Genomic DNA, 22,140 nt, shown 5'->3' with positions numbered 1-22,140 from the left:
AGTGTTTAATTTTGAGCATATAGATTTTATTTTTTAATTTATTTATATATATATCAGTTTAATTAGCTGTGAGAGAGATATATATATATATTTTTTTTTTGAAGGAGAATTACTTAAAGTTATTTGTAAGAGATTTGATGCCGGATAGCTTAAAAGCCCTTTCCTATTTTTCAGGTGACTTACTGAGTAACCTGTTGCAGAGTCCCAGTTCAGCCAAACTGTTGAATCAGCCAATTCCCATCCTTGATGTGGAGAGTGAGTATATCTGTTCCCTGGCCTTGGAGTGCCTGGCCCATCTCTTCAGTTGGATTCCTCTATCTGCCAGCATCACCCCATCCCTCCTTACCACCATCTTCCACTTTGCGCGATTTGGCTGTGACATCCGTGCCAGAAAGATGGCGTCAGTTAACGGCAGCAGCCAGAACTGTGTCTCGGGTCAGGAGCGCGGCCGGCTTGGGGTCCTGGCCATGTCCTGCATCAATGAACTCATGTCCAAGAACTGTGTGCCTATGGAATTTGAGGAGTATTTACTGCGTATGTTCCAGCAGACTTTCTACCTCCTGCAGAAAATCACCAAGGATAACAATGCCCACACAGTGAAGAGCAGGCTAGAAGAGCTCGATGAGAGGTAATGAAACCAGGCGTGGAGCTGTTGTGCCCCAAGAAAGGGCCCTGACTGTTTACCATGCTGTGCTGCATGGCATCTGTAATCCTCTTTGATTTCAGAATATGGGGCTCCTGGTGAGGAACAGAAAGGTAGGTGTGTGCCAGTAAGTCTGAGATTAGCTGGAAGGGCTTGGGTGGTTAAGGGAAGTGACTGAGTTTGAAAAGTGCTTGTGCCTTGTGTAGGTTTGTTGTCTTTTCTCCCCATCCATCTCCTGTCCTCCCTTCTACTCCTCTTGCCCCCTTTTCCTTACTATTTGCTTGCAGGTCTGAGGTGGTGCAGGGACTGAAACTGCTGCTCCTGCGTAGCCAAGAACAGGAGAAGAGGTCCGTGGAGGTACAGGAGTTATAATCGCCCTTTCTCACTTGGTGTCAGTTTTTACTATTTGACTTTTCCCAAGTGAACATCCTGCAGTATACAGGAATTGTTATTGTGAGTTTTACATCAATGGCAAGTTTTCATCAAACTATAGGAGGGATGTTAATGTGTGCACAGGTTAATGTAGCACACAACTGTGTTTCTTTGTTATTTTCCTCTCGAGTGGCGCCTACAATGACCTACTTTGTTTTTTTAAAAAGCATTCTAAAAGATGATTCTATCATGGTACTCTGAGGCAGGATTTCATGATTTGTGTCTCTTGCAGATGAGGTCATTTATGTATCTTATAACTTTGGTTAACATGATACTACTGCTGTATGAAAAGAGGGGATTTGGAAACTTATATTATGAACAATCAGATTGACTGTTTAGAGACTTTCAAGCAATAAATTATATCGAATTAGTAAATATTTACAGATGACATGGCAGCAAAAGTTACTAATATTCTCAGTTTTCCTTAGATTGCCCTTTGTTATTAAGCAATTTTCTTTCCCTTAGAGTACATAGCAGAATATAAAGTCAAGTACCTAAAGTTGAAAGTTTTAGTGCTTTTTAAATTGGACAGTTTTATAACATTTTTCTAAAATTAAAAAATTGGTACATAAGATTATTTTGGTTTGGGTTATTGTAAAACCGTCATGTTTGCTCTCTGTAAGAACACAATCTGATACGGTAATATGTTCTTAAAAATTATTTGGTGATAGCTTTCTATATGAATTCAAAGGCATCATTATTCACTTTCATATTCTTTCTGTCTGTGGTTAAGAAAGGCTGTATTACCTTCATTTTTTTTTTTAAGATCTGTGTGTCTCATGTCAATATCTCATATGTTAATTTAAAAATCTAGCTGCCTGTATCAGTTATCAAATACCAGTTGTTTTGACTTTAATCATAACATAATCACAGACAACTTTGTTGTGGCTTCCATTTGTGGATGGTATAGAAATGTCATTATGGATTATCTATGTACTGATGTTACGTGTAACTTTTGTGCTCTTGGTTTTACATTTTAATCCTGTGCTTCCTATTGCCCTGTGAAAGCTGAGAGGTGCCTGGGAGCAGAAAGGTGACATAAATAATGCTGTGTGCTTGCTTCCTGGCTCTGGGTCCCCTACCACTAATTCTAAACAGCTCAGTCTATTCTCAGTTGTTTAGGAGCTGCTAACCAGATCCTTGGCTTTTCTTTCCCTCTACTGCCTTTCCTTTCCCCCTAACTTTCTACTGTTCATTAGCACCTGTACCAGAAGGTGGGCAAGGGAAAGAAAATGAGGTGAAATAAAATCTGTAGTTTTAGCTACTGAACAGCCTTGTTTGTATTTTTAAAAAATTGGGTTAGATACTAAAGTAAAATTGAGATTGTTCTGTATTTAGCCCATGGCTTTTTTTTTAAATGGGTAGTAGGGAATTGAATGCATCTTCCTAAAGAGCAGTCAGCTGGCTGGTGACTTTGAATATCCATGTAAAACTGTCATAAGCGAGTGAGGAAGGAGTTCCTACTCTTGAGTATTAGTGATTGATGACACCAGAGAGAAGTGTCTTTGTATGTTCCTGTCTCTAGAAACAGTTGATTTTAGTGCCTTACTGTTTTTCGAGTACTTGGCCCCATGATCCACAGAGATAGCCGTTCTCTTTATCAAAACAAATTAATATGTATTTTTTAAAAAGCTGCAAATAAGCTCGGCCACATAGAGGTCAGGCAGGCAGGCTGGCCACCCTCAGGGAGATAGGTCCCAGGAGCAACATGGGACATGTTATTTCTGGGCCAGTTTTGCTTTTCTAAGTAGTAGTTTTCTCTCCTTTTATTATTTCACATATCTTTGTTTTGAAAAATAGCTTTTGCAGTAATGAGTTTCAGAATTGCTTTTAGCCGTTATTTCATTTTCAGCTAAGGCCTAGTATGTCTTTACCTTTTTGTGTTGGTCTCTGAAATGTGATTTATGAAAGTATGGCCATCTCATTTTCTAATCACCTTTTGGTATTTAGGGGCTTCAAATGACAGTTTCTGAAATGTGAGAGTGATGATGTGCTGTGTATTTAATAACAGAGATCTCTTATCCTTGCAGCTGTGACCCACACTCCTCTGTGAAATGATTTTGTGAATACACATGAGTTGGGGATTCACTGTGAAGTGAAAAGAAAGAGCACTGGATTGGGAGTGGATGATAGTCCCGTTCTGCTATGAGTTGGCTAAGTGACTTTGGCCTGGTCACTTTACCTCTCTGGGCTTCATCTGCAAAATGGAAGCATCAGACTAAAGTCCCTGAGGCTTGCCCAGCTCTAATAGCCTTCCTCCCTTATATTTGAAATCACTTTTAGAGTATTGGGATGTGCTGTGTTTAATTAGCACCAGGAACCAAAGGGGGAAAAATGGCCATTAGGTTGCAAGCCTGAGTACATCTTACCTGGATGCCATGCCATTTGTAGCCTGGTTTTGTTTTTGTGTCTTTAGCACCATTCATTTTAGTGTTTTGGTCTCCCGGAAAGCAAACCAGCCTTCTGGACTTGCCGGATTGAAATAATACAGTGATCTGCCCATCAACTTTTTGATTTCCCTTCACTTTAATTGGGTCACAACACAAATGACTTAGTAAATATGAGCGCACTAGGTTATAAGAAGCTTTAGCAGACAGTGTCTGAGGATTAAAGTTGCTTTTCTGCTATGTTTCAGGTGGTTAATGGAATGAAGGGTTGCCTGTCCTGTAGGTAATTGTTGCAGGCCTTTATATTTTTAAAAGAAAATATATTACAAATTCGTATAGTTCTGTACTGAAAGAACTTTGGATTGAATTTAAGTTCTAAGGAGGTGGCTGGGTTTCTTATTGTTACCTTTTGTCTTATCTCATTTAGCTATATCGAGAAGTTTACTGACTTTCTTCGGCTCTTTGTGAGTGTTCACCTAAGAAGAATCGAGTCTTACTCCCAGTTCCCTGTGGTGGAGTTTTTGACACTTTTGTTCAAGTACACATTTCATCAGGTAAAGCACCAAAGCCATCCTTCCCTTCCAGAAAAATGGTTTATTACCTTGTTACTTTGAGAAGAAAGAACTTTTTCTTTCAGCTTTATTTTCCAAACATTAATATAATGCTTATTATGTGAAGAGTCACAGGTTTAATCTCCCTAACATCCCTGTGAAGTAGGTTCTATTACCATTGTCATCTCTGTTTTATAGGTAAAGAGTCTGAGGCACAAAGAGTAACTTTGCTTAGAGTCATACAGTTAGTAAGTGGTGGAGCTGGGATCTGAACCCAGAGTCAGGGCTCTTGACCACTATTATGTGAGCAAAGCAAAAGACAGGAAAAGTCTGAAATTAGGGCCTTTAGTTCTATTCTGTAACTGTCACTGAAACCTCCCTCAAGAAGATTATATATAGTGAAGCTCTTGAGAGTTAAGTTTTGGTAGTGTCCAATTTTTTCTCCCCCTCAACAAATGTTTTTTGAGTTCCTATTGTATTCCAGGAGCTAGACATATAACCTTCACAAGCAAAGTGTTTGCCTGCTTTGAGTTTACTTACATTCTAGTGACCCTACTCATTCTAGTATGTGTGTATGTGTGTGTATATATATACACACACATACACATAAAAATATATAAAATTACATATGTGGCTTTATTGAGGTATAATTGTGTATACCATGAAATCCACTCATTGTATAATTCAGTGATATTCATTGAATTCATAGAGCTGTCCAGGCATCACCACAGTACAATTTTAGATATTTCTATCACATCCTATCCCCTGTGCCTGTTGGTGTGTGTTTTTATTTTAGTTTTTAAAGTTTTTGGTAGTGACTGGGTCTTGTTACATTGACGAGACTGATTTTGAACACCTGGCCTCAAGTGCGCCTCCCGTCTGGGCCTTCTAAAGTGCCGGGATTATAGGTATGAGCTACCGTGCCCAGCCATGTGTTTTTTTTTTTTTTTTTTTTTTGAGACGGAGTCTCGCTCTGTCGCCGGGGCTGGAGTGCAGTGGCGGGATCTCGGCTCACTGCAAGCTCCGCCTCCCGGGTTCATGCCATTCTCCTGCCTCAGCCTCCCGAGTGGCTGGGACTACAGGCGCCCACCACCTCGCCCGGCTAGTTTTTTGTATTTTTTAGTAGAGACGGGGGTTTCACCGGGTTAGCCAGGATGGTCTCGATCTCCTAACCTCGTGATCCGCCCGTCTTGGCCTCCCAAAGTGCTGGGATTACAGGCTTGAGCCACCGCGCCCGGCCCAGCCATGTGTTTTTAAAATAAGCGTTTTAAAATTAAAGTATGACACACATACAGAAAAGTGCATAAATCTTATGTGTAGTTAGATGAATTTTCCCCAAATCGACATATGCATGTAACCATCACCTAAGTCAAGAAATAGAATGTTGCCAGCACCCAGGAAATCTCCTCATGTCCTTTCTAAGCACTTCCCCTCTTTTCTCCCCAGAAGTAACCCCAGTCCTGACTTTAATACCACAGACTAGTTTTGCCTGTTTTGGAGCTTCTGTGAATGAAAGCACATAATGTATGTTTTTTCTGTGTTTTTGTTGGCCATCGTGTTTGTAAGCTTCGTTTGCGTTGTGTGTGGCAGTCGTGTGTTGATTTTCATTGTGCTGTTGTTAAGTCATTGTTTGCAAGTCCACTCCCCTGCTGATTTGGCTGCTTCCAGTGCTTGCTGATCTTGCAGTGAGCATTCTTATATGTGCTTTTGGATGTACACAGGTAGCTCTTTTTGTTGGCAAGTACCAGGGATGAAACTAATGGGTCGCTGAGGACATTTGATTTTAGAAGTAGTTTTTTTTTTTTTAAACCACTAGTGTTGTAGCTTAATGTGGCTAGAGGAGAGACAAGGGTCTCGGCTAGGAGGGTTGTGTATATTACTTGGAGCAGGGGTTTGATGTGAAAGCTGTCCTTTCTCAAGGAAGGTCTTGACATGTGAAAATAGAAGAGTACCCAGTGGTAAGGATGAGCCAGTTCTGGGAGCAGGGGAGGGAAGGCCAAAACTTGAAGAAGCTCAGAGGTGTCAGGTAGGGGGGCAAGTGCGTGCAGAGCATGAGGAGAGCCGTGCCGAGCTCACTAGTGCTTGGGAGAACTTGAAGTGGCTGCAGGAGGGTGAGGATGTAGGGGAGAAGCAGCAGACATGGGGCAGTTTTGAGATATCCAGAGGAATTTTAAAGGAGACCATGAAAAAGGAGGATTTGAGAGAATATTGAGTGAGTGTTAAATAGCATAACAGAAATGGGGCAGCTGAGGAGCCAGTTCTGAGGCCAGAAACAGGAGGCTTACTTGGGGGAGATGGAATGACAATGTCTTGACATTTCACTTTCTATGTAAAATGGGGTCTTCTAGTGTGTATAGTATGAAAGAAAATGAAATATCTTTTAAAGTAGGCATGTCTTATGCCTGATTCTTTGGATTGGACCCAAAAGTTTTGTGTTTGAGGTCTGCTTATTTCTATTAGTTCTGTGTCCTTGGAGATACCTTAAATTTACTTAGATTTCAGTTTCCTCACCTAAGAAGATAGACTACAATGGACATCTTCAGGTCTTTCCCCTTGTTTATTTTTTATGATTCTTTCAGTAGACTCCTATGTGTCATCGAATTGAAAATGGTGGTTTTATATATTTATATATTGGGAAAGTAACTGGGGAAAAAGTGTGCCCATGAAGCAAACCACAAGCTTCTTTCCTCCTCTCTCTACCTGCAATCGTCAGACGAGCTCCTTTCTGCTCTCCTGTCTCCTGTATGAGGACCTTCCTTTCTGGGAGCAGGCTGGCCACCTGTGGGAGTAGGTGTGTCTTTGAGGTCCAGACAGAATCAGATTCTGAGCACTAGGTAGAGGGACAGGAACCTGAAAGGTACACTGTCCCAGCTTACTGTGGGTAAACCAGGGTAGACAGCCCTTTGCTGGGGAGGTAGAATGGTGACAAGGTGGCAAGGTGCAATCTAGGATCAAGGCCTGCTTGTAGGGGAGGTCTTTGGAATAAGACTTAAGAATAAGAAATTAAATGATCTCAAGAGACAGCTTTAAGTTCTCATCTGTTCTCTAACAAGTGTGATCTTACTCCATCATAGCTTTATTAAAAAGTAATGTGGGAAAATGTGTCTTTCTCTCGTCTAGAGGGTTATATGAATATACTTACTATTTTTGTCTGTTGTTTCTAAAATTCACAAATTTTAGTACAGTCATGCGTTGCGTCCCTTAATTGACAGGGATATGTTCTGATGAATGTGTTGTTAGGTGATGTCATCATTGTGTGGACATCACAGAGCGCACTTATGCAAGCCTAGATGGGAGACATCACACATGTAGGCTAGGTGGTGCAGGCCACAAACCTGTACAGTGTGTTACTGTGTAGAGTACTACTCTACTATTTGTACTGCGTAGAATACTGTAGGCAGCGGTAACACAAGGGTAGGGATTTGTATCTAAACATAGAAAAGGTAGAATAAAAATACGGGATTATCTGATTGGGCCACTGTCATACATGCAGTCTATTATTGATGGAAATGTTGTTACATGGTACATGACTGTACTGATAAACATAATTTTGAAGAACAGTCATAAGACAGAAGATAGTGCTAGTATCTATCTTCTTTAACCATTTCTCCTTTTCTGTTTCTTTTCCTGCATTTTTCTTTGCAGTGCTCAGCAGGTGTCTGCTGTCTCCTACCTCGCCTTGCTCGTTGAGCCTCTTGGCTGTGTATAATCCTATGTCTCTCTGTCTTAATGCTCCTAAGCTTAGTGCATCCTCACCACTTCCTTCTTGTTCTTGTGTTTTTCATTTTGCCCGTTCTTCCTGAAACCGTGCCTGAGATGGTATACCCTGTGGGGAAGGGCTGTGGACCAAGAGCCTTCAGATAAGATACACCTTCTTCTTCTTTTTTTTTTTTTTGAGACAGAGTTTTGTTCTTGTCACCCAGGCAGGAGTGAGATGTAGCGATCTTGACTCACTGCAGCCTCTGCCTCCTGGGTTCAAGCAATTCTCCTGCCTCGGCCTCCTGAGTAACTGGTATTACGGGCATGCGCCACCACGCCTGGCTAATATTTTGTATTTTTAGTAGGGATAGGGTTTCACCATGTTGACCAGGCTGGTCTCGAATTCCTGACCTCAGGTGATCCACCCGATTCAGCCTCTCAAAGTGATGGGATTACAGGCGTGAACCACCATGCCTGGCAAAGATTCACTTTCTAGTTCTGATTTTGTTCCTTAATTGTCTTGTTACCTCGGGCAAGACATGACTCGACTTGACTTCTGAGCCTTGGGTTCTTTATCTGTAAAAGAGGAAGATGCAAAATATTTCTCCACTTTCCAGGACTCGTAGGAAGATCACATAGACCAATGCAAATGAAAACTAAACAGTATAAACCACTTGGAAGATAAGAGTGGTGTGATTAGTTTCTTAAAGAAACCTGCCTGGATTTTCAGAGATCAGTTAGCCCTGGAATCTGAAAAGTAAATTGGAGTCTGGGTCCATTTAAAAAATGGGTCTATGAAGGTTTTGAAAAGTTAGGTGACTTCAGAAGTGGAGCCAGCCCATCATCTTGATGACCGGAATGAACCATGTCCACAGGAACTATCAGAGGCCAGGTCATGGGCATACTGTGGGCAGTGCACAAGCCCTCACAGTGGGGCCTCCAGGAATGGATGTGAAAGGTGGTGCTTCAGGTTATACAGGGGTGTCTGCTCACCTTTCCCCCAGCCTTGAGCATATAGCAAATCCTCAGTTCACATGCATGAAGTTTACACGTATAATTATAAAGTACTCTGACGGAGCTATAATACTTGGATTTATGTGGTAGCCTTTCTCAAAGGCTCTACCTTATGCATCTGATGAACTGTGCTCTTTTGAGGGGGCTGGTGGATAGTTTTGAACCAAGGAGGGATAACCTTGGTGATTGACTTGAGGGAAGCTCAGCAAGTTGAACCCAGGACAAGAAGTGTGTCTCTTGGATGGGCAAGTCTGGTGGCCTGTCCAAGGACTGTTCATATCATTTCTTTCTCCTTTTTTTGAGACAGGGTCTTGCTCTGTTGCCCAGGCTGGAGTGCAGTGGCGCGATCTCAGCTCACTGTAACCTCCACCTCCTGGGTTCAAGCGATTTTCCTGCCCTGGCCTCCTTAGTAGCTGGGATCACAGGCATGCATCACCATGCCTGGCTAATTTTTGTATTTTTAGTAGAGAGAGTTTACACCATGTTGGTCAGGGTGGTCTCGAACTCCTCATCTCAAGAGATCGACCCGCCTGGGCCTCCCAAAGTGCTGGAAGTACAGGCGTGAGCCACTCTGTCTGGCTGCCATATCATTTCCATGTGGCTTATTCATTGTTTTTCCTAGTTATTCTCCTGGTTCACTTCATGTCATGGATATTGTCAGTATTGCCAAGTATGAGGTGGAGACAGGACTTGGTCATTTTGTTTTCTGAAGTTGGTCCCATCTAGTTCCAGAGCTACCCTTTGGGTTGTGAAGTTGGAGTTTGCCTGGCTTTTTAAGTTCCACTTTTTCTTTTCTTTTCTTTTTTTTATATATTTTGTTTTTTTTTTTTCTAAAATATACACACTGGGCCTCACTGTGTTGCCCAGGCTGGTCTCGAAGTCCTGGTCTCAAACAGTCTACCTGCCTTGGCCTCCCATAATGCTGGAATTACAGGCATGAGCCATTGCACCCAGCCAAGTTATACTTACTCTGTCTCAGACTTCAGCTTAGGTACGGAGAACTCCCACTGGATACCACCACCCAATGTTAGTTATTTCTTGGGCACTTCCATGATTGCCCTTGTAAACGTCTAGATTTCCATGTGGATCAGTAGTAGAAAGAAACTGATCGAAGAAGGTGATGTTATTGTTTATTTTCGTATTTGATCTTGTCACCAAATATGTGGTCCAATGAGACAGCCACTAGCAAAACCAAAGGAGTCTTTCAGGTAGTGAGCATTTGAGTGGGATATCAGGGGTTGGAGCCACAGGTTGAACCGGAATGCACAGGGGAAGGATTGGTTTTGGAGATTGTGTTGCCTGGACTTTGCATGAAATAGAATCTCAGAGCCCTTGAGAAAATTAACTAGTGCAGTGGTCTTCATTGTGCTACTAGGATCCTACAAAGACTTCTCACTTTGTTCTTCCACATCAGCACCTGGTTAGAGGTTGCTATTAGCAAGTTTGACACCCCTGCTTTTGCAAATGGGATAATGCCCTGAGGGTCAGACTTAATGAGTTCATTTTCAGTCTGTTCTATAGGAAGACTGCAAGTGTTACTTTCCTTACATTCCAGTGTGTGAACCTGTCACCTTCGAAGCCACTGAAACTGATTTTTGCTTTCATAATGGTTTGTAGTGGAAAGAGCATTGGCTGGGGGTAAAGGGACCTGTTTTTAACTCTCGCCTTAAACAGCTTACATCTCTGAATCTCAGTTTCTTTCTCTTGAAAATAGATTTAAACTAGATAATCTGTAAGAGCCCTCTCCACCATCTCAGATTTTTTTTTTTTTTTTTTTTTTTTTTTTTTTTTTTTTTTTTTTTTTTTTTTTTTTTTTTTTTTTTTTTGGAGACAGAGTCTCACTCTGTTGCCCAGGCTGGAGTGCAGTGGCGCTATGTCGGCTCACTGCAAGCTCCGCCTCCTGGGTTCACACCATTCTCCTGTCTCAGCCTCCCGAGTAGCTGGGACTGTAGGCGCCCGCATCATGCCCGGCTAATTTTTTGTATTTGTAATAGAGACAGGGTTTCACTGTGTTAGCCAGGATGGTCTCGATCTCCTGACCTCGTGATCTGCCAGCTTCGGCCTCCCAACATGCTGGGATTACAGGCTTGACAGTCTGAGATTTTAAGATAGATTTTTGTTTGACTTATTTTATAACTCAGTTTATCCTGCACAGTATCTCCCTTATGATGTGTTCCGTGGTACTCTTGTCTTGTTAGGTTCAGGAAGGCCCAGTGTTACAGACCGACTAAAATCCACCAGTTTTGATTACCGGGAAACTGGGGAATCTAGGCTTATGGTGTCATCATTCTGCTGGAATTAAACGCTGGCATTTGTGTGTTTCTAAGGAATAATAGCATTAAATAATTTCATTGTCTGGATTTTTTTTGTACCATAGCCTACTCATGAAGGTTACTTCTCTTGTTTGGATATCTGGACGCTCTTTTTGGACTATCTGACAAGTAAAATTAAAAGTCGTCTTGGAGACAAGGAAGCAGTTCTCAACAGGTAAACTCCTTAAACACTGATAACTAGATACGGTCATTTTGCCAGTTATTCTAGTGGCCTAAGGGACAGCCATGCATCTGGACCTTTTCAGTGAAGCTGAGTCATGTAAGCTGTTTAGGCAATAATGCCATTGAGCATTTCCTTTTTTTTCTCTTTTAAGTATTTTGTTAAGACTTTTAAAAATTTTAAAAGTAATATGTATTACTAATTTTTTATATTTTAATGCGTTTGTGTTAATGTTTTTAATTTTTTAAATAGCCCTTATTTTAGAGATACAAACTGAAGTATTTATTGGATAAAATGATATGACATCTGGGATTTGCTTAAATAACCCAGTGGGGGTAGAAGGGAAGTGGGTTGGTGTAGAGAAGAAACAGGCTGCCCATGTGTTGGTGATTGATGTTGGAGTTAGTTCATAGGAACTTGGGGTTCATTATGTTCTTACTCCATTTGTATGTGTTTGAAAATTTCCTAAATAAATTAATAAATACCTGTTAAGAAAAGGTGTTCATTTTAAATCTAGGAGAAGATATAGAAAATGTAAGGAAGATAAATTATTCATAATCCCACACCCCAGAGATAATTGCTTTTGCACTTTTATTATATTTTAAAAAACAGAATGGGAAACGGTTTTTTTCCCCCCGTCAAACCCATTTTTCTTGCTTGCAGGAAGAGAGTATATTTCCTGTACAATATGTTCTTTGTGCCACAGGGTGGGGAAAAGAGGAAGGGAAGGTGGAGATTCAGCATGCTAGGAAAACAATGGCAGCATCCATATATGGGGAAAGTAAAAGTGGCAGCTTTTCTTAGCAGAAGCATACCCATCGTAGTCTCAGTAGGTGACTGCATCGCATTCACACAGTGAGCAGGCAGTGATGAAGGAGGCAAAGAAGCTATATTTTACATTGTATGATCAGAGTAGTTTCCTAATAAACTAAACCTGATTCGTATAATTCGTATATTTATGCTATGAGATTATAAACTAGGTGATCTAGTCCTAGGTACTTTACCATACTTAAGAGAGTGCCTGCAGATTTTACTCAGTTTGGTTATAGCTCCTACTTCTTTGCACAGTATTTATAAGAGCAATTTCAGATTAGGTGGTCCTTGTGTTGTAAAACCAGTGCATGAGGAAGGTTCTGTCAAGTGGAAGCCATGTGGGGAATCGCACAGACCTATGTTTGGATCCTGGTTTTGTAGTTGCTACCTAGGGGTACTTGGGTAAGGTACTTAGCCTGTGGAAGCTTCTATTTCCTCATTTGTAAACTGAGGATGAAGATAATAGTTACTGATACATTAATTGAAATAACAAACTAACATATTTAGAACGCTTGGCACGCTGTAAGTGTTCGGCTGGTGGTGGTGGTAGTGAATACTCTTTCCCCATAAATGTACCAAATGGAGGAGGGTGGAGAGGAGAGACTCCACTGCAGAGAAAAGGTTGGACTGGAACTCCAAAGGCTTTTCCATTCCTGCGGTTTTGTGAGTTTTAAAAATTCTAAACAGGACCTAGATGTGATAGTATGTACCTATAGTCCCAGCTACATGGGAGGCTGAGGCAGGAGAATCACTTGAGCCCAGGAGCTCAGAACTGCTGTGTGCAGTGATCACGCTGTGGCTGGCCACTGCTCTCCAGGCTGGGAACATAGTGAGTCTCTGTGTCTCTTGGTACCAATCACTGGTTCCATTTGCTGAACTCTGTCTCTATTGAAAATTAAAATAAATAAATATGCAAATTTCTTTTGAGAATTTTATTTTCCAAGTTTAAACATTTGTTCTTTTGTTCCCAAAGATGGTTTTTGTAATTGTGGAATAAGTTCCAAATTGCTACGGTGTCAGGTTATAGGTAGTATGTTCATATATCAGAAATTGTATTACACACAGGAGATGCTGTTTTTGGTGAAGTTGCCAACTTTAAGTAATTGTGTTTTTGAAATGAGATTCTTGAAGGAAAAGTTATTTGTGCCAAAATATCTTTCTTACATGCTAAATAGGCATATCTTTTTGGTTCTGGGACTATGCCTAATTTTTCTATATTTAGTGTACATATTCCTTCATATCTCTCAAGCTTGTTGCGAGAATAAACCAAGGAAATGGTTAATATGAAAATGCTTTTTAAAAAACAGTACAAGGCCGGGCATGGTGGCTCATGCCTGTAATCCCAGTGCTTTAGGAGGCCAAGGTGGGTGGATCACAAGGTCAGAAGTTCAAGACCAGCCTGGTGGAGAAGGTGAAACCCTGTCTCTACTAAAAATACAAAAATTAGCTGGGCGTGGTGGCAGGCACCTGTAATCCCAGCTACTTGGGAGGCTGAGGCAGGAGATTCTCCTGAACCCTGGTGGCAGAGGTTGCAGAGAGCCAAGATCACGCCGCTGGACTCCAGTCTAGGCGACAGAGTGAGACTGTCTAAAAAAAAAAAAGAGAAAATATATACTAGCAGATTATTAGTATTAAACACACACTTCTGCAGATCATTATACCAATAGAAGGAGCAGTGGTGTAGAGAATTTAAATTTCTTTTTTGCTTTAGGCTAGCTGTGTTTACTTTTGGTCAGGTTATATGCTGATCACATTTCCTCTTGCCAAATGGATGTACTTAATACTTCTCTTGCAAGATGGTTAGGGTTCAAGGAAATCATGTATGTAAAATAGCTGGCACAGCATCTAGATGTATTAGGCACTCAGTACGTGGTCATAGTGATGACAAATAGCAAAGAGGAATAACAGAAGATGTTACTGCCTTTAGACTGTAGTTGTGACTGTGGAGATAGGTGGCATGGCCCCTGGACAGTCTAAAGGCCTTTAGCCCATCTGCAGATGTTTCCCTGCCTGCCTAGGCATCTATTATCTAATGTCACAGTTGTCAGTTGTTCTGGCTGACCACTTGAAACAGTGGGAATTTTTTTCATTGATCATGTGATTATCATCCTAAATGAGGCTTTCTAATTTTTCATGATTTATTCTTTTTTAAATGTAACACATATAATGCCTTTATGCCTTTGAAAAATAAAACAACAGGCCAAGTGCCATGGCTCATTCCTGTAATCCCAGCACTTTGGGAGGCTGAGGCAGGAGGATCACTTGAGACCAGTGATCTGCCTACGTAATGAGACCCTGTCTCTACAAAAACTTAAAAAACAAATTAGCCAGACATGGTAGTGTGCACCTGTAATTCCAGCTCCTTGTGGGTACCTAGGTGGGAGGATCACTTGAGCCCAGGAGTTTGAGACCAGCCTGGACAATATAGCAAGACTCGGTCTGTACAAAAAATAGAAAAGATGGTGCCTTCCTGTAGTCACAGCTACTCAGGAGGCTGAGGCAGGAGGACTGCTTGAGCCCAGGAGTTGGAGGCCACAGTGACCTATGATCATGCCATTGCACTCCAGCCTGGGCGACAGAGAAATACTCTCTCTAAAATAAAATAAAACAACAGCAACAACAACAACAACAACAACAACAACAAACCCTTCCAAGCTCCTCTGGTTAATGCTGTTAACAACAACAATAACAACAACAACAACAACAACAACAACAACAAACCCTTCCAAGCTCCTCTGGTTAATGCTGTTAAATAATAACCACCATCTGGGGAACTGCATGTCCTATCAGATACCGCCTAGTGGTCTAGGACAGTAGACTACAAAGAACATGTGTTAGTCCACTGGGCTGCACAAAGAAAATATTTCAACTTCAGCTTATAATTTTTTCGGTAACTCTTACATTCACCACTCCAGACTCTTAATATATCAGAGAGATGCTGTTTTGCAGGAGCAGCTGCTGAAGAACACTGGCTTCTGGTGATGACCACATTTATGTTAACTAAGAGCGTGCACGTGTGATCAAATGTTTGTCAGCTGATAAAATATACCAGAGACAAGTTGGGATATTCTGGAATCATATTTCAGAAGCAACTAATCTTGCAGGAAGTAGTCAAAAATGTTTTCTTGCTGTTTTAAATGGGAAACGTAGGTGTGGTTAAGTCACAAAGTTAGCACTCGTTTCCTGTCCCTTGTGGTTTAAAGGTCTTGCATCATTCATCACAACAAAGTGGTAAGCATTGTAAGCTACTAATTTAGAAGCACAAATGTACATAGATTTATTTTTGGTCCTAGGAGCTTGGAAATTGGAGCTCTGCATGGTCCCTTGCCTGGTCAGGAGTTTCTTGATGAGAGACCGTGGGGACTTGAGAAAGCCTGAGCCCCAGTGTTAACTGGGTAAATGTTCTGTAGCCATTCCTGCAGAGCGGAATGGCTGATGGGGTAGACGTCCTGATCTCTATTTTGAGGTGGTGGCGTGGAAAGGCCCGGATTTTCTTTTCCCTTTCTTTTTTTGTGCTTTTGGATGGTTGTGACTTCCTCACAAATTGTTGAGAAAGTGGAATGAACCAATGAGTGTGAAGTGCCTTGGCTGACAGTAGGTGCTCAGTGAATAAGCATTGGTTCGCCTCCCCTTTCTCTCTCACTTCTGGCTCTTTGTGCTTCTCAATGTGAGGGGAGTCACCTGTGTAGAAATTTATTTTTACAGGAAGATGAAGAAACCTGAGTGTGTGAAGCAACCTAAAGTCATTGTGTCATGTTCTATGAGCCTCTTTGTGACTAGACTTCTGGCAAGTGCTGGCCACAAACCAGCGTAGGGATTCCGGTGACATTAGATTGGACTGTAAACAAATGTGAGCGAGCGTGAGAAAAACTGCTCCTTGCTTTTTGGAGTAGGTGAACCTGCTTAATAAAGAGGAAGTGCCAGTGTTACACATAACATTGTGGTGCAATAAAAGGTGTGACCTAGGTTTAGATCAGAGCTCTAGCAGCTTTCTAGTTCCTGCTCTTGACTGCCCCACAGGGCAAGTGAGTAGAGTCTTAGTTGCTTTATTGAGTTGAAAAAGCTATCCAGGAATATGCTTCAATCCTTTGTATTTACTTGACTTGGAATTTTGTCTGTTTATCGCCTGTTTGTTTTTCTTTCATTTCTTTGTTCATTTGTTCTTTATTCATATATATTTTATTGAGCACCTACTATGCAGTTGCTTTAACATGTATAATTTTATTTAACTCTCAGAACTTGAGGCCTATAGGTTTATCTCTGTGGTATAGATAAGCCTTTAATGCTGTAAATTTCCTTGTAAGCCCTGCTTTAGCTTTATCCCTCAAATTTTTTTTTTTTTTGGAGACGGAGTCTCGGTCTGTCACCAGACTGGAGTGCAGTGGCGCGATCTTGTCTCACTACAACCTCTGCTTCCTGGGTTCAAGCAGTTCTCCTGCCTCAGCCTCCCGAGTAGCTGGGATTACAGGCACACACCACCACGCCCAGCTAATTTTTGTATTTTTAGTTGAGACGGGGTTTCACCATATTGGTCAGGCTGGTCTCGATCACATGCCTCGTGATCTGCCTGCCTCAGCCTCCCAAAGTGCTGGGATTATAGGCGTGAGCCACCATGTCTGGCTATCCCTCAACTTTTAATGTTACATTTTAATTTTCATTTGATTTAAACCATTTTCTAATTTCTTTGGAGATTTCCTTTGTTTAGTTTCCAAATATTTGGGGATTTTCCATATACCTTTTTGTTATTGTTTTCTAGTTTAATTTGTACATGTCTTTTTTTTTTTTTTTTTTTTTTTTATCATTTCTTTTTTTTTTTTTTTTTTTTTTTTTTTTGAGATGGGGTCTTGCTTTGTTGCCCAGGCTAGAGGAGTGCAATGGTGTGATCTCGGCTCACTGCAACCTCCACCTCCCAGGTTCAAGCGATTCTCCTGCCTCAGCCTCCCAAGTAGCTAGGATTATAGGTGCCCGCCACTACGCCTGGCTAATTTTTGTATTTTTAGTAGAGACAGGGTTTCGCCATGTTGACCAGGCTGGTCTGGAACTCCTGACCTCAGGTGATCTGCCTGCTTTGGCCTCCCAAAGTGCTGGGATTACAGGCGTGAGCCACCGCGCCCAGCCTGTCCATGTTTTCTTTATCCTACTTGTTCTATCAGTTACTGAGAGAGGGGTGAATTCTCTAAAAATAATTTTGGATTTGTCTGTCTCCTTTTAGTTTGATCAGTTTTTGCCTCATTTATTTTGAGACTCTGTTAGTTGCATACACATTTAGTTTTCTTTTCCAGTGTGTCTATTGAGTGTTGGACCACATTTCTTTATGTGGGTTTTTTTGGTGGTGGTTCTGGGTATTACAGTATATATACTTAACTTTTCACAGTCACATTTTACCACAAGGGTGGTATGGAAACCTTACCACCATATAGATTAGAGTCCTTTAGCCTTTCTTCTTTATATTGAGGTTTTACATATATATACTTGGAAAACCCCACCAATGTTCTAATTTATACACATACCCATCATTCATATTTTATAGCTCTTAAGAAGAAAGAAGTAGTCTATTAGATTTACCCAGACATTGCCATTTCTCTTGCTTTTCCTTCATTCTTGAAGTTCCAGGTTTCTTTCTCATATTGTTTACCTGCTCTATTAGTTAGCTGGGGCCACTATAACAAAATACCACAGGCCAGCTTTAAACAACAGAAATGTATTTTCTCATAGTTTTGGAGTCTAGAAGTTCCACTTCAAGGTGCTGGCAGATTCTGTTTCTGTGAGCTCTCTTGGTGGCTTGCAGACACCGCCTTCTCTCTGAGTGCTCACGTGGCCTTTTTTGTGTGCACGTGAGGAAAGGGAGGGAGAGAACTCTTGTGTCTCTTTGTCTTCTCATAAGGGCAACAGTCCTGTTGGATTAAGGCTCTGCTCTTTGACCTCACATAACTTTATTACCTTTTTATAGGCCCTGTCTTTCAAGTACAGACACATTGAGGGTTAGGCTACTCATATGAATGAGTTGTTTTTGGGGAAGAGTCGCACAATTCAGACCTTAGAGGAACCTCATGGAGCATTGTTATTATAGCTGTTTTAGAGTCATCAATAATTCCTACACCTTTGTCATCTTGAGGTTGGCATCTGTTGATTGTCTTTTCCTTGAGAAGTCGTGTCTCTTTGTGTAGCAAGTAATTTTTTGAATCCTTTTACCTATTTATTCTACCATTAGGTATGGCTTCCCTCTCCATCATCATCTTATGGTCAGAGATCGATGCTGGATATGCTACAGACATCACACCCACGATTCAGGCAGCAGAAATGAAAAGTGGGATAGGTTGGGCAAAAGAAGACTTCTTAGAAGTCCCACCCAGTAGCTGCTTTCAGTCTCTTGTTGGCCGCCTCCGTGTTCAGGGGAGATGTTGTCTTTGAGTTGGCCCCAATACCCAGTGTTCTCTTGCCGAGGAAGGAGAATGGGTATTGGGCAGGCAACCAGAGTGTCTGTCACAGCCATATACTTTCTCCACCTCCCACATGACACTTGGGGAGATCAATGATCTATGTGTATGTTTGCCTGGTTTTTGCTTGTACTTAATTTTCTAAGTGATAGGGTTTTTTTTTTTTTTTGCAGCCAGAGTTGCCAATTGCCAGTTAAGATTTTAGGTCTAATTTAGGGTTACATTTACATAGAAAGTCTCTACATTTCCTTTTAGCACAGCAAGACAATTTATAGATGACAAAATTCATCTGTCCTCTGGTCTGAAGTAGATTTTCTTTCCTAGCAGAATTGTGAAAATATTTTGATCTGTCACAGCAATTTATAGCGTGAAACTTCTGTAACTTTACAATTTATGTCTTGAACAAAAGCAAAAACATAAACTCTAGGCCTAAATGTTTGATCTTACCTTTCTATGGAGTTTACTAAGTGGGATTTTGACTTTATTGGGTGAATTTTCCCACAGATGTTGTTGATTTTATTAGTGCCTTTTTCCCTACTAGCATTCTTTCCTGGGCCCTGTTCAGTTGCCAGTCTACTTTAGGGCTGGCGTGTGTTAGAGTGTTAAGTCGTTTGCTTACAGTTGGGGAGTCATTGCTGGATATGGTAAGTAAGGAATGTCTCTGTCTCTAGTTAAGAAATGAACTGTCGGGAGCTAAACAGTGGGTGCTCATGGACATAGGATGGCAACAACAGACACTGGAGACTGATAGAGAGGGGAGTGGGGAGGAGGGCAGGGGCTGAAAAGCTGTTGGGTACTATGCTCAGTGCCTGGGTGAGGAGATCAGTTGTACCTCATACCTCAGCATCACGCAGTATACTCCAGTAACCAGTCTGAACATGTATCCCCTGAATCTAACATAAAAGTTGAAATTATGTTAAAAAAAAATAAATAAATACAAATGTCAGTTTTGGCATAGGTTAAATTCTTAATGTAAAAAAAAAAAAAGACACCAAAATCTGAAATGGGACAATCCAGGAGGATTTGTAAGTGATCTGTAGACTGAGTCTCATCACATGGGCTGTACCTCATGGACTAAATGAACTGTATTTGGTCTTGGTATTGGATATCTTTTAGCTTTGATTATCATGTTGTCCCAGTACTCAACTGTAGTAGATTGGGTGGTGTATTAGTTAGAGTCCTGTCAGGAAATCAGAAACCATACTTAATTATTTGAACAGAAAATTCAGTGTAGGAAATCGATTAAATAGGTTTCAGAAGGAACACTGAGATAACACAGTTGATAAGTACAGGAAGTGGCTCCACCCCTAAGGCTAGAAGTACAAAGGCAAGAAGCTGGGGCTATCAAAATCTGGAAGATCAGAGCTTGGGCCCTGAGCAACTAGGGTTCAGATCTCTGAAGAGGCGGCCCCATCCAGCTGCTGCAGGAGTTCAGAGGAGGGACCTTTTCCAACTGGCACCATTCCTTTGAGGAGAGGGTGTTGCCTCTACCTCCGAGGGTGCACGATACTAGTTCTGGGAATGTGGAGTGAAGCTGGAAACTGGAACCAGTTGCTGCTGCCAGCTATCTGTTGCCGGGGCAGCACTGCCAGGACAGCAAGTCCGCAGGAAGGATGCAGTCCTTTTGTCCCTTCTGCCTTCCAATCTCCCTCCAGTGTCCCTGCTGCAGAACCTAACTGACTGAAACAAAGTGTCCTTTGAGTCTCAGCCCCAGCATCGCAACTGTGGAGAGTAGATTGATGTGGAGAGCTTACTAACCAGCACTGGTGGTTTGCTGTATGAGTGGGAGCAATCCCTTAACTTATCTTAGAAGCGTTTCAGGATAGGTGAGTATTTAGGCAACATGATTTGTTCTTGAAAATGAGCAGTTTGTTGGTCCTTGTGTAGCAGTTGTTGCTTATAACTTGGTATCTTCTGAGTTGGGTTCTTATTACATGTGGGAAATATCCAAACCTACTGCTCTGAGTATTTCTTTGAGAAATTATTCTTAGACACAAATCAAAGGGTCACGGTTTCCCCAGGCTCTTTTTAGTTTCGAAGTCTTCTCAAAATGGACTAAAGATTAGGTTTTGGGAGTTGGGTGGAGCAGGCTTAAAACCCATTGGTGCCATGCGCAGTGGCTCACGCCTGTAATCCTGACACTTTGGGAGGTCGAGGCTGGCGGATCATCTGAGGTCGGGATTTCAAGACCAACCTGACCAACATGGTGAAACCCCGTCTCTACTAAAAATACAAAAATTAGCCAGGCATAGTGGCTCATGCCTGTAATCCCAGCCACTCGGGAGGCTGAAGCATGAGAATCACTGAACCTGGGAGGCAGAGGTTGGAGTGAGCCAAGATCACGCCATAGCACTTCAGCCTGGGTGACAGAGTGAGACTCTGTCTCCAAAAACAAAACAAAACAAAACAAAACAAATCCATTGGTGATTTATGTGTAGAGAGAACATGATTTCGAGTTAGGGAGCCCTGGGTTCGAAATAGCTTTGTGGCCTTGGGCAGTTTATTTAACTTTTGTTAATTGTTGTTTCCTTAGAAAAATATTGAAACCATTTACTTCTCACAGCTGTTAAAAGCATTAAATCATTGAATTAGGTAATATTTATATGCAGTGCCCATCATCCCCAGAGCAACTGCTAAGACCGTAACTTGAAAATACTTAGTAAAAGGAAGGACAAGGGATTTAAAACGCAGCACTAGAAAATACCTGTTTGACCCAAAAGAAGGCAGGAATGGAGGAATTGAGGAACATAAGTCATAGAAAATAAATAGCAAAATGGCAGAAATGAGGCCTCCTTATCAGTAATTACATTACATTTAGTAGATTAGATTCTCCTGTTAAAAAGGCAGAGAATAGATTTTTTAAATAAAGCCACGACCCAATGACGTGTTGTCTACAAGAGACTCACTTTGGATTCAGATACAAATAGATCGAAAGTAAAAGATGGAAAAGATATTCCGTGCAAAAAGTAACCAAAAGAAAGCTCAGGTCACTGCACTAATAGCAGACAAAATATATTTTAAGACAGAAATTATTGCCAGAGACAAAAAAGGCTATTATATAAACAGTCTGTCAGGAAGATACACGGTGCCTGGTACATCGTTAAATACATACCTCTGTTTCTGTTCCATGCGTGCACACACCTGCCAACCCATAAACTCAGCCTCAGGAATTTAGATGCTCCTTTTCCATGGTGATCAACATGGACACCATTTCTTTTATAGTGCAGGAGGCCTTTTCCAAATTCTAAACTGAAAGCCTCCTTTCACCTGATTGATGTTGAATTTCTCCCTGCCATGTAGGTACGAAGATGCCCTGGTGCTCCTCCTCACAGAGGTGTTGAATCGAATCCAGTTCAGATACAACCAGGCCCAGCTGGAGGAGTTGGATGACGAGACTCTGGATGACGATGTAAGCGGCACGCCCTGATTGACTTTTTGTCGCTCTCACGTTGTGATGTGAATCAGAATGGGGACCTGTAACCCAGAGCCCTCTGCTCCGGAGACTGTTCTGAAACCAGAGTAGTCTTCTGGTTTGAGTTGTACATTTGAAATTTTTAATCTCCTGCTAGTCCCTTTTGACTTATTAACCATAAAAAATGTTTTACAGGCATTTTTATGTGGACTAGAGATGTAAGTAGAGAAACCATATGTACAATGAAAAGCGGTTTAGT

The 22,140-nt window shown here is 41.4% G+C and overlaps 1 protein-coding gene across 3 annotated transcripts in view; it reads left to right on the top strand.

Annotated features, from left to right (window-relative positions):
- The window catches only part of XPO6 (exportin 6), a 119,821-nt gene that overhangs the window by 58,235 nt on the left and 39,446 nt on the right, over positions 1-22,140 (top strand). For all 3 annotated transcript variants that reach the window (XM_017848637.1, XM_017848636.1, XM_017848638.1), the window contains 4 exons: positions 175-628; positions 3,890-4,016; positions 11,104-11,213; positions 21,770-21,878. In XM_017848637.1, coding sequence (XP_017704126.1) covers positions 175-628; positions 3,890-4,016; positions 11,104-11,213; positions 21,770-21,878 — 800 coding nt within the window. The remainder of the gene's footprint in view (positions 1-174; positions 629-3,889; positions 4,017-11,103; positions 11,214-21,769; positions 21,879-22,140) is intronic.

The sequence above is a fragment of the Rhinopithecus bieti genome, unplaced genomic scaffold (assembly GCF_001698545.2).
Source record: "Rhinopithecus bieti isolate Rb0 unplaced genomic scaffold, ASM169854v2 scaffold_31940, whole genome shotgun sequence".
NCBI classification, from domain to species: Eukaryota; Metazoa; Chordata; class Mammalia; order Primates; family Cercopithecidae; genus Rhinopithecus; species Rhinopithecus bieti.
This window is presented reverse-complemented; position numbering and strand designations above follow the sequence as displayed.